This window comes from Oryzias latipes, chromosome 13, assembly GCF_002234675.1.
Source record: "Oryzias latipes chromosome 13, ASM223467v1".
Lineage (NCBI taxonomy): Eukaryota > Metazoa > Chordata > Actinopteri > Beloniformes > Adrianichthyidae > Oryzias > Oryzias latipes.
Window position 1 is genome coordinate 1,228,972 of NC_019871.2, and position 10,539 is coordinate 1,239,510.

At 43.2% G+C, this 10,539-nt stretch overlaps 1 protein-coding gene across 1 annotated transcript; it reads left to right on the forward strand.

Annotated features, from left to right (window-relative positions):
• Nucleotides 1-1,057: 1,057 nt before the first annotated feature.
• Nucleotides 1,058-10,276, forward strand: LOC101165329 (calpain small subunit 1). The gene is made up of 11 exons (XM_004075173.4): nucleotides 1,058-1,191; nucleotides 3,006-3,060; nucleotides 3,145-3,181; nucleotides 3,715-3,807; nucleotides 7,142-7,199; nucleotides 7,282-7,346; nucleotides 7,450-7,518; nucleotides 7,623-7,701; nucleotides 8,757-8,873; nucleotides 9,189-9,247; nucleotides 10,006-10,276. Exons 2-11 carry the CDS (start codon nucleotides 3,014-3,016, stop codon nucleotides 10,030-10,032), a joined length of 651 nt encoding a protein of 216 aa, XP_004075221.1. The 5' UTR covers nucleotides 1,058-1,191; nucleotides 3,006-3,013; the 3' UTR covers nucleotides 10,033-10,276.
• The last annotated feature ends 263 nt before the right edge of the window (nucleotides 10,277-10,539 follow it).

Sequence of the window (10,539 nt, forward strand, 5' to 3'; positions counted from 1 at the left end):
AATCTCATAAATTAACCAGAAAAAGTCATAACAATATACAGAGAAAACGCACCAAAGTTGTCTGTTTATTGGAGCCGTGCTTGAAGATGAAAGATGTGGCGCATTTTGTAAAGCTTTATTTCCAGATAGGTTGAAAAAAAAAGTCTTTACCTTTTGGCGACTCAAAATCCTATTATTGTCAGAGTAGCCGTCTTTCCGGGGTTTGGTGTCGGTAAAGCGGAGTTTCTTCTGTAAAATAAGGAGCTCAGAGACACGTTATTCACTGATCTAAAAACATTTCCCATCTCCAGGATACCAGCTCTGTGTTCATCCAAACAGGTCCTGATAAAACATTGAGTAGTTAGGAATATGAAAGATCATAAAATACGTTTTTCTTTGTATTTATTTGATTTTATTAAAGACATTTTGATAAGAATGACGGTACCGCGGTTTAGCCGTAGAGTCAGCTGTTTTCTGAAAACTCCCGCCCCTTTAACCGTCTCCATTATTCTTGGAGGCTTGGCAAATCTAACAACAAGTAGATGAGGAGATTGGCATCATTTTCCACTAAATCAGGGCTAGAAGAAAAGACTGCCTGACAGGAATCTACTTCCTGTTCATTCAAAAAAAAAAGTCCGCTTTAGTTTTTTCTTCCATTTAAATACTTCTTTTGAATAAATGTTCATTTCTAGGGAACAGTTTCATGAGTCCATGGGAACTGATTTATTATTTCACGGTGTAAATAAAACACTTTTTAGTGGCAACAAAATCCTAATGTGTGGCAGCGATTTAATGATTTTTTTTACCCAGGTCAGGTCATGGGCTCCGTACCCAATTGTCATCTAAAACTGCATGTTTTCGTCTGCTCCAGAGTCACAACAACTGAATCAAGAAATTCTCAACTACCCCTGGCTGCAGTGTGCAGAACGAGGCGGAGCTCAACGTTTAACCCAGCCCACGTCGCTCCGCCTCATTCTGCAGGCCTTCTCAAAATTCTCAGGAATGCGAACCTGGAGGACTTTAGGACCTTGTAGACGCCCTAACCGGTGTGTGTGTGCGCGCGTGCCTGCGCTGGGCGGGGTCGATGACGCACAGAGGAGACTTTTCTCGCCGCTCCTCTGGACTTTAACAGCAGTCGCAGCTCCTGTCCTCCTCCGTCCGTCTCTCCGGTTCTCCTCCGCGCCTGGTCCTCCTCAGCAGGAGCTGAAGTCTGTGAGTCAAAACTTCACGTTTCCAACCGGAACCGGGTCTGTTGTGTTGTTGTTGTTGTTGTTGTTGTGCGGTGGGCTGATAACGTTTGTTGGGTTGACTGTTGTCACGCCCAAAGAGCGACAGACAGACAGACAGACAGACAGTCTGCTGTCAGACCTGCTTCACTCCAGAAACGGAGAAAAGTTACTTTAAGAAAGTTTTGACAGCTTGTTCCAACTCTTTCAACCTCATGATCAAGACCTGCTGCTGTGGATCAACAGGATCATGTAGAAGCTGTTTGGGTTCTGGGGTTCCTGAGGTTCCTGTGGGGCTGGCCGCCACACATGCTGTCATGGAAACTGGAAAAACAAAAAACAAAATCTGGATTCATGCAGACGACACTTCAAATAGACGCATGACAGACAAGTTTGACCACAAAACGTCCAAACTGAAGATAAGAAAACCGTTTCCCCACCACCGTCCAGGAACTTTCACACTGAGCTGCTTGGTCTGCTGCAGGAGGTGTGGACATGTTTGACATCCTCCTCCAAAGAAAACCCTGTTTTTGGTGCATTTAACGCCTCCTTTGGCATTCTGATTATGGAGGACATTTATTTAAGGAAAAATTAGGCTTAAAGTGCATTTCTGAGTATTTCTTCATTGAAATTGTTGTGAATCAGGACTAAACAGTCAAAAACGGTCGTTTGAAAAAGGCTTTCTACAATCGTTTGGTCACAAGCTGCCAGCTCCGCCCCATTCTGATGCAGACAAACAGATCCATGAACGTCTTTGTTGCCCTCGTCTGATATTGCTCACCATTTTTGCTGCACCACTAATGTCAGGTTGGGGGGGGGGGGTGTGAGGGGCCGTAAGCGAGTGGATTGATGGGAGAGGAGGGCAGACTCACTCAGAGGTGAATCTCTTATGAACTCCTGCCGCTCTGACGAAACTAAATCCTAGAAAAATACTTTTTATTTTTTTTAAATCTCTGTTAAAAATGGCATAATCATAATTAAAAGACTGGAATCTTGTGATGGTCAGACATTAATAACATCTGCAACTTCAAAAGCACAAATGTGACACACTTTTCAATAGAAAACAAATAAAAAAAAACCATTGAGGGTTTTTTATTTAAAAAAAAGGGATTTTAAACTTGTAAAAACAAGTTTTGAAGTTGTCAGATTCTCTGAACAAAGAAATGAATGCAGTTGTTTTCTGATCAGAGTGACAGAGCAGCTGATCATCTGCATAAAGTCAGACTTTCACTGGTGCTTTCCTGCAGGATTATTGGAATTCTACCATTTCCCATGGTACACCTGTATTTAAGGCTGTATTCAGGCTGGACACATTTGTTCTCTTAAAGTGAACCAGAGTTCGTCTGTCCCAATAATCCAGAATACATTTTCAGTCTGAATGCACACAGGCGGTTCCTGGTCCGGGACCTGGAACTGCTCTGTGACCCATCTTTGGAGGTGGTCTTGGTTTGTTTCCAATTGGACTGAGCTTCAGTTCTCTCTGAGATTCCTCAGTCTGAATCTCTGTGAGAATTCTGAATAAGTCTACAAGCTCTAGTCCGGAACAGGAAAGTCTGCCTGACAGCAGTCTGAATACAGACCAAAGGCAAAGCTTAGGACTGGGTCCGGACCAAACGGTCATCCCAGTCTGAACACACCCAAAGTCTAAAAGATTTGACTGACAATTACATTATATTTTTAGTTGTCAGTCAGTTAATGACTTATACACTGTTGAGAGAACTTGAACTCACATTGTTTATCTTATGATTGATTTCTCTTTAATTATTTACTCGTATGTTTTTTTTCTTTTTCTTTACGCAGAATCCAAAATGTATCTTGCAAATAAACTCATTGGTGGGATCGTGAAAACCATCAGGTAAGAGTTTTCCCTGAACAGCAGTTGTCGTCCAGCGCTGCTGCTAAGCTAAGCTAAGCTAACGGTCTGTTCTTTGTGAAACAGCAACATCGACCCGTCTCAGTTCAGGCCGTCAGACCCGGTAAGTATGGACCCCTAGAGTCTGAATTTTTTGATTGAATTTGTTCCCGTTTAAGGTCACGCTTTCCATCAAACTCTGCATGCTTGGTGTAGAATTTAGACGCCAAAGTGTTGAGGTGATTTCACCTTTTTATGTTGTAAGTCATTTAAAAGTAAAGCTCAATCAGCCAAAGAACTACAGCAGCAGCAAAAGCACGCTGCAATCCTTCTTCCCCCATTGATTTTAGAGCTAAAACAGTTGAATCTGAATCTGCTGAAGGACCTGAATGGTCTCCAGAAGGGTGGTAACAGCTGAAGACTGATCTGAAAAACCAACGGAAGAGGAGTGTGAAGGTTTAAGCGTCCACAGAATGACCACTAAACGATCGATTTGTGTTAAAGACGACATGATTCTGACTCGCAGTGGAAGATTTCAGAATCAAACAAACAAGCAGGACATCTGAAGGGCTTTACAGTCTGGAGGAATGTGTGAGGGTTCAGTCTAACAGAAGCCTCTGTGTGCGTCTGCGTGTGTGCGTCTGCGTCTGCGTGCAGCCTCCCCCTCGCAGACCCCAGCACCTCGCCCAGAGCAACGAGAACGAGGAGGAGAAGCAGTTTCGGAGGGTCTTCCAGCAGCTCGCCGGAGATGTGAGTTCTTCTGTTCACACCAGTTTAAAGTCTTTCCTGTTTGTGTCTGAACTTCAAATTGGATCATAATTTATGTTTTTACCTCCAGATTAAATGATCCACATCCCTGACATTTTGGACAAAACAGTATATTCATGTTTGTTTTCAAATGTCAGTAAAATGCAATAAAGGAGCCAAATAACCATATTTCACACCTACAGATTTAGGGGGTGGAGTCTGATGTTTGGCCACACCCCCAAAGCCTCAAGGCTATGTAGTATCAGGAGATAAAATAGTTTTTTTCTCATTAAAAGAGACCTAATTAAGCAGCTGATGATTGTCAGAAAAGCCAATGTATGAATAAAGATTCATTCATTAGATGATATAAATTCATTAGATTAAAGTTTTATTTCTAATCTAGAAACTTTGTTTTAAGATTTAGTCCTTAAAGGACCACTTCAAAATGCCCAAATGTAAAATATCCTAAAGTGTTTTATTCATTTTTTAATCTAAAAAATGAGTAAAAGCTTTCCTGTTTAAAATCTGCTTTTTGCAGATTAACAAACTACACATTTTGATAGCTTTGAAACCTGAAGTGTCATTTTCAGGATTAAATCATTTTTATTTTCTTAATTTTTTTTTCCAATTCAAACACCAAAGAATTTGAGTATTTGGGAAAAATATTTAATTTTTAAAGTAGAAAAGGTTTTTGCTTACATTTTTTTCAGATAATTTCTTTATATTTGCTAATGAATAATCACCCAGTTGTGCCAGACGAAAATACGAAATAATTTTCCAAGATCACACACCTGATGGTTGTTTCAAAATCATAAAGTGTTAGAAATCAGTATTCTAGGATAAGTAGATGATCTCTGCTTTGCTGAAGGAACCTTTGCAGCTTTCTGAATTATTTCTTGGCAGTTGGGGAGGATTAAAAAAAATTTACGTGACAAAATCTCACCTTTGTCAGTAATAAAGGTGTTGTTCTAAACATTTCTTTTGCTTCACTGCCTCTCATGGTGTTGATATCAGCAAACAAAGAGGTTGGAGAAGCTGGGGTGGATTTCAGTTAAAATTTGAATTTTTTATCTGTCATTTTAGGGAAATAAAAGATATTAATCAGTTGTTGAAGCCTTCAAGGGGACCAAGAAAGAACAAAAAAAACTGTTTTTATGTAGAAATAACAGAAGCTTTCTGGAAGTCTGAGAGTGCAAATAAAAGCTGAATTTGATCTTTAAATGAGGACGGTTCTATGAAAGAGAGCCCGGACAAACCCCCAAAATGCAGATCAGTTCTTCTAATGTTTCATAGGTTTGTGATAAACTGAAATCCCATGTGGACTGGATCTGTTGTGCTTTTGTAGACTGGAATTTGTTTTATTCTTCATATTTTTTCCTGCATGGTTAGACTGTTGGTTTCTTTGCTGCTGGGAGTGTTGGACTCTTCCTCTCCATTCCTGTCATTGTCTGGCAGGGCGGCGCTCTGGCTTCAAGGTGTGGTGTGTCTGAGTCAGTCATGTCAGGGGAGTGAGCTCCAGTTTAACCAGTCAGCTCAGCCCCAGATGATTTACCGTTTAAAAGAAAAACTTGTTGGTATGCAGGCGTCTGCCTTTAAAACTGCAGACTCAGGTTTGACCAGTTTGAGCAGGAAATGAAAAAAACAAACAAAAAGATAAATAAAAGAAAGTTTCTGATTATGAATAAGCCAGAGTTTAACCACAGAAATGTAGAAGCAGGTCAAGTTCAGGTGCTGGCGATCCATCAGAAAAGAGTTAAACAGCAGAGAACATGAGCTCAGGTCCCCTGGGGTTAGAATTTAACCCCCACTTTGCATATTCTTCATTTTGGCTGACAGTTAAACCCTCAGGTTCAGGAGGAACAATGTCCTGGAACAGAGGATCAGCTTGCAGAGTTCTGGGAAAATGGGGTTTAATCACCATCTGGTCTCTGTACAATCCGGGTTTTGATGCTGGACTCAGCTGGGACGCTCGCCGCCACCACTTTTGTTTACCGTTTCTGTGGACGGCGTTTCTTGGTGCAGCCCGGAGCTGGAGGGAGTCTGGTTTGGGAACTACTGGATTTCATCTCTACCTTTTGCAGATGATGCTGTTCTGTTGGTTTCATCAAACCAGGACCTTCAGAGTCTCACCTTAGAGTGTGAAGCGAGCACTTCCAGGCTTGCGGGTGTCATTCGGGAAAATTCATTTTTTTTTTAGCCCACTGTGTGGGTGGAGAGCTCCTGCACCAAGTGGAGGAGGGTCTTGGGGTCTTTTTCATGGAGAAGGAAGAGCGTGAGATTTACAGCTGCTGCTGTATTGATCTGTTGTAGAGAAGAAATAGTTCAATCGAACGGCGAAGCTGTGGATTTACTGGTCCATCAGTGTTCCTACTCTCACGTGTGCTAGTGAGCTCTGACGTCACGGCTGGAAGGAGAAGATCCTGGATGTTCTACTTCACAGGGTGGCTTCCCTTAGAGGTGAGGTGAGGAGCCCGGAGGAGAGGCCAGTTGAGGTGGATCAGTCATCTCTTTTCAGGTGCCTCCTCAACGCCTCCCTCGGGAGGAGTTCCAGGCGTCTCATTGGGAGGAGATCCTGGGGTAGACTTAGGACACCGTGGAAGGACTGTGGTCTTTCTTCTGGCCTTAGTGCACGTACGGGTAGAGAGGGAAGTGGATGGATAAATGGATCTTAAAGTGATTCCATGATGGGTAAATGGCTTGATTACCATAGCTCACAAAGTAACAGATACTACCAATAATAATACTACTAAAATACAACAAATAACACTGGGAGGTACAGAGTGACATCTCAGAATAGAGCCAGATCTTCGTACCAGTTTGTCTGTAGAAGAGAGCAGATCCAACAACGCCATCATAAAACCTCTTAAGAGTCCTGCAAACTCTGGAGGACCTCAGTCTTCTCAGCCTCTCCTTGCAGCATTTTGTTGTTGCCAAGCGACAACAGCTGATTGTGTAACCGCACTCTTGCAGAACGCTTCGGATCTGGAAGTGATGGAAAACCGTCCAAAAAGGACTGTCGGTCAAAAAAAGTGTTAACACAAAAACAAGTAAGCTAGCACAGAGCTATGGTAACTGTCAGCCTTTTGTGGTGCCGCTTGAGGGAAAACAAAAAAAAAACTTTCGGTAACGGGGGTCGGACTGCTGCCCCCGTGACCCGGTTAAGGACAAGAGGGACATTAACATGAAGAAAAAGTCTCTTCTGACAAAGACATGATTATACGTTTCTCTATACATGTTTGACAGACTCACTGGTCATTTACTCCCAACCTGCAATGAGTTGAAAATGAGTAGCGGTACTGAAGTGTGACAGCTGGTTTCCTTTGGTTTGCTCCAACAGGACATGGAGGTGAGCCCCAACGAGCTGATGGACATCTTGAACAAAGTCATTTCCAAACGTGAGTCTACAGTGAACGTTGATGCTCATAAATGAGGTTAAATGGAGTCAGTGCAGCTAAAATTAGGGATGTTTTTGTACAGGCAAAGACCTGAAGACTGACGGATTCAGCATCGAGTCCTGCAAAAGCATGGTGGCTGTCATGGACGTATCCTTCAGGATTCAAGTGTTCATAAGGGTTGTGTTTGCTGCTGTAAAGAAGTCATTCAGCTCCGGTTTGGGGGTTTGAGCTTTAACCTGATACTCTGCAGAGCGACAGCACAGGAAGACTGGGCTTCCATGAGTTTAAACACCTCTGGAACAACATCAAGAAGTGGCAGGTTGGTTCTTTCTCCGTTTTGGTACATTTTTCTGCCCTTTCACTGAGAGCAGGCGGTTCTTAGGGGGCGGAATATTTTACTGTCACTGTCTTCTTTGTCTTTAGGGTATCTATTTATCCTACGACTCTGACCATTCCGGCATGATCGGCTCGGATGAGCTCCCACGCGCCTTCGAGGCTGCAGGTGAGAATCTACAGAATCTACAAGTCCAGTCTACAGATGAATGCTTTTACTTATCCCTCCGGAAAATGTCCCTTATTTTCACGACCATAAGGCGTACTTGAGTCTTGAAAATTCTCCAAAATGTACGGAGCGTCCTATAGTGCGGTCCGGCTAATGTGTTGTTCCGTGACTTCGGTAAAGAGGACATAGAAGGGGACATCATGAGAACGGTAAGGAGGGAAGTGAGGACATGAAAGAAGACACCCCCCGAAGAGTTCTAAAGGGGGGGGGGGGGGGGGTGAGTGCGAAGCAGAACAATATGGTTTTAGCGACCCTGAAAATGCAAAGAGACACGCTTATGAAGCACAGTTTAAACTGCTAGCCATCATCTACGCAGAGGGGAATCGAGCAGCTGCCAGAGAATTCAACATGAATGAATCCGTGGTTCACAAGCGGAGGAAGCTGGAAAACAAACTCGGACAAGTCAAGAAGAAGCATCTGGGTTTCCGCGGAAACGAGGCGAGGCGGCCCGAGTTGGATGAGCGAGTCAATGAGAGAACAGCTGGGAGAAGCGTCTCTACAGTCACCATTCCACTGAAGGCAGGAACGCTCGCAGAGGAAAACGTGTCTGCTTTCACTGTTCTTTGAGCTTTTGACGAAGCCGCCGTCATTCATGAGGAGCCGCACGGCAACCAGCCGGACTCTGACGATGAGGAAAGGGAACCTGGCGTGTTTGACAGAAATTTAGCCCGGCTGTTCATTTCAGATGCAGAAGATGAGGACTTTAGTGGATTTTTGGATGCTGATTGATGCATGAAAAAAATAAATCACAACTTACTCAGTTTTGCTCGCTGCCTTTCTTAAAACACACACTAGCATGCATGTTAACATGCCTGTGCCTTAAAGCCAATGCGCCTTTTGAATGTGTTAAATAAAGAAAAAGCTCCCATAACTGAAACTGCGCCCTATAACCCAGGGCGCCCTATGGTCGTGATAATATGCTAATAAAATTGTCCTGTTTGAGGTGGAAGTCTTGATTGGACACGCCCCCAGAGCAATTATGTTTGTTTCTACAGGCTTTCCTCTGAACGAGCAGCTCTACAAGGTCATCATCCGTCGCTATAGTGATGAGAACGGAAACATGGACTTTGACAATTTCATTGGCTGCCTGGTTCGACTCGATGCCATGTGCCGTAAGTCGTTGCTCACCTAATTCTAATACCAACTGGTTTTATTTTAATCTGGTATACAAATTAGGCTTTTCTCCCTCCTTTTTGTTGATATTATGGTCAATGAAACCGTGCCCACTTGGCGTGGACTGAATGATGTGATATCTTCTGACAACATTAGTTTAGTTCAGCCAAATTCATTTTATGTTCCAATAAAACCAAAATAAAAGGTTAAAGGAGGATATAAAGACTAATAGGATTTATTGATGACAGAAAGATCATCAACAAGCTTCTCTGTGAGAATTCTGACGGCTGTAACGGTGCGTTTGTGTGCTGCAGGAGCGTTTAAGACTCTGGACAAGGACAACAGCGGCGCCATCGACCTGGACATCAAAGAGGTCAGGTTTCCCTTTGAATGGTTCTCGTATGAGCGAGTCCGTTTCACTTTTGTGTTGTTTACTAAACACACAGTGGTGGGGGGTTGGTGATGTGGGCTGCTTTTACAGCTACAGGACCTGAACACCTCTGGGCAGTTCTGGTTGAATCCATCAGCTGCATTTTCATCAGCTTAAGTCCGTTTTCACTCGAGTCTCTTTGACTCCATTTAGACTATAGAAAGACCCGCTCCAATCATCCTTTGATATTTCCATTTCCATATTAAATTTCCAGAGTATTCCCAGGGCTCTTTTAATTATGATGAAATCCAAATCGGTGTTGTTTTCTAGGACATAGTTTCTGCAGAGCGGCAGGAGTTTATTTAAAATTAGCTTAGAGCTCTCTGTTTACACGCTCTCAGGCACCCCTAAACTAACACTACCACTCCAACAAAAATGCTGATCAGTCATCCAGTTTTGATCCATTTTCCAGCTCAGACCAGGAAAACAAAGACGTTCGTGGATTTATTGGTCTGCAGGTGGATGAAGAGAAAGGGGCGGAGCATGGAGACTGTGGCTCCTCCCAGCAGATTTTCTATCCATTAAATGATAGAAAAATGCTGCTAGAGCATGTTAAAAACACAGTTTTAATCAAAATGGGTCTTTAACTTTGTCAGCTACAAACAGAACATGATTTAGTGATCGTAAAGATTTCTCCAGAAAAGCAGCTTCCAGTCCACCGGAGGTTTACATTTTTGGATTTCCTTCTGTCTGTCTCACAGTGGCTTCAGCTGACCATGTACTCCTGAAGAGGGCGCTCCGTCTTCCTCCGTCATCCCACCTTTTTTTCCTGATCCGTATCCATGGAAACTGGACCAACGTGGCCACAAAAGCTAATATAAAGAAGACTTCTGAAGTGGGACCAAACTGGAGACGCTGCTGCTGCGCTGACGACCTCCTGCTGCTGGGGGGCGCTACAGCCTCTCTGCTGCACTCGTGTTTTCATGTCTGAAGTAAACTTTTGCAAGAATAAAGAATCTGGGATAAAAGCGACTCCGTTCTGGTTTTCTTGGCTCTTAAACTGGCAGTGAGCTCAGGTTCATGTCAGGACGTCCGTTCCGTTCACAGAGGGCTGCAGAGGTGAACCCTGGGTAATTGAGTCTTGAGATCGCCTTGGTTAAGTCAACAGAAATCCTTTGACATCAGCTGTTTGTTTGATGGGAGATCTGTTGTTGGAGATCAGCTTTGGACCATCAGACACTAGGATCTTCTGGTAGATACTTCTGTTGTGTTGTTGAAATGACGTTTTTTCTTTT

Coding starts and splice junctions, on each gene's coding strand:
- LOC101165329 (XM_004075173.4), top strand. CDS start 3,014: ATGTATCTTGCAAATAAACTCATTGGTGGGATCGTGAAAACCATCAG. Junction 7,519..7,622: donor ACAACATCAAGAAGTGGCAG/GTTGGTTCTTTC, acceptor CTTTGTCTTTAG/GGTATCTATTTATCCTACGA. Junction 8,874..9,188: donor TCGACTCGATGCCATGTGCC/GTAAGTCGTTGC, acceptor TGTGTGCTGCAG/GAGCGTTTAAGACTCTGGAC.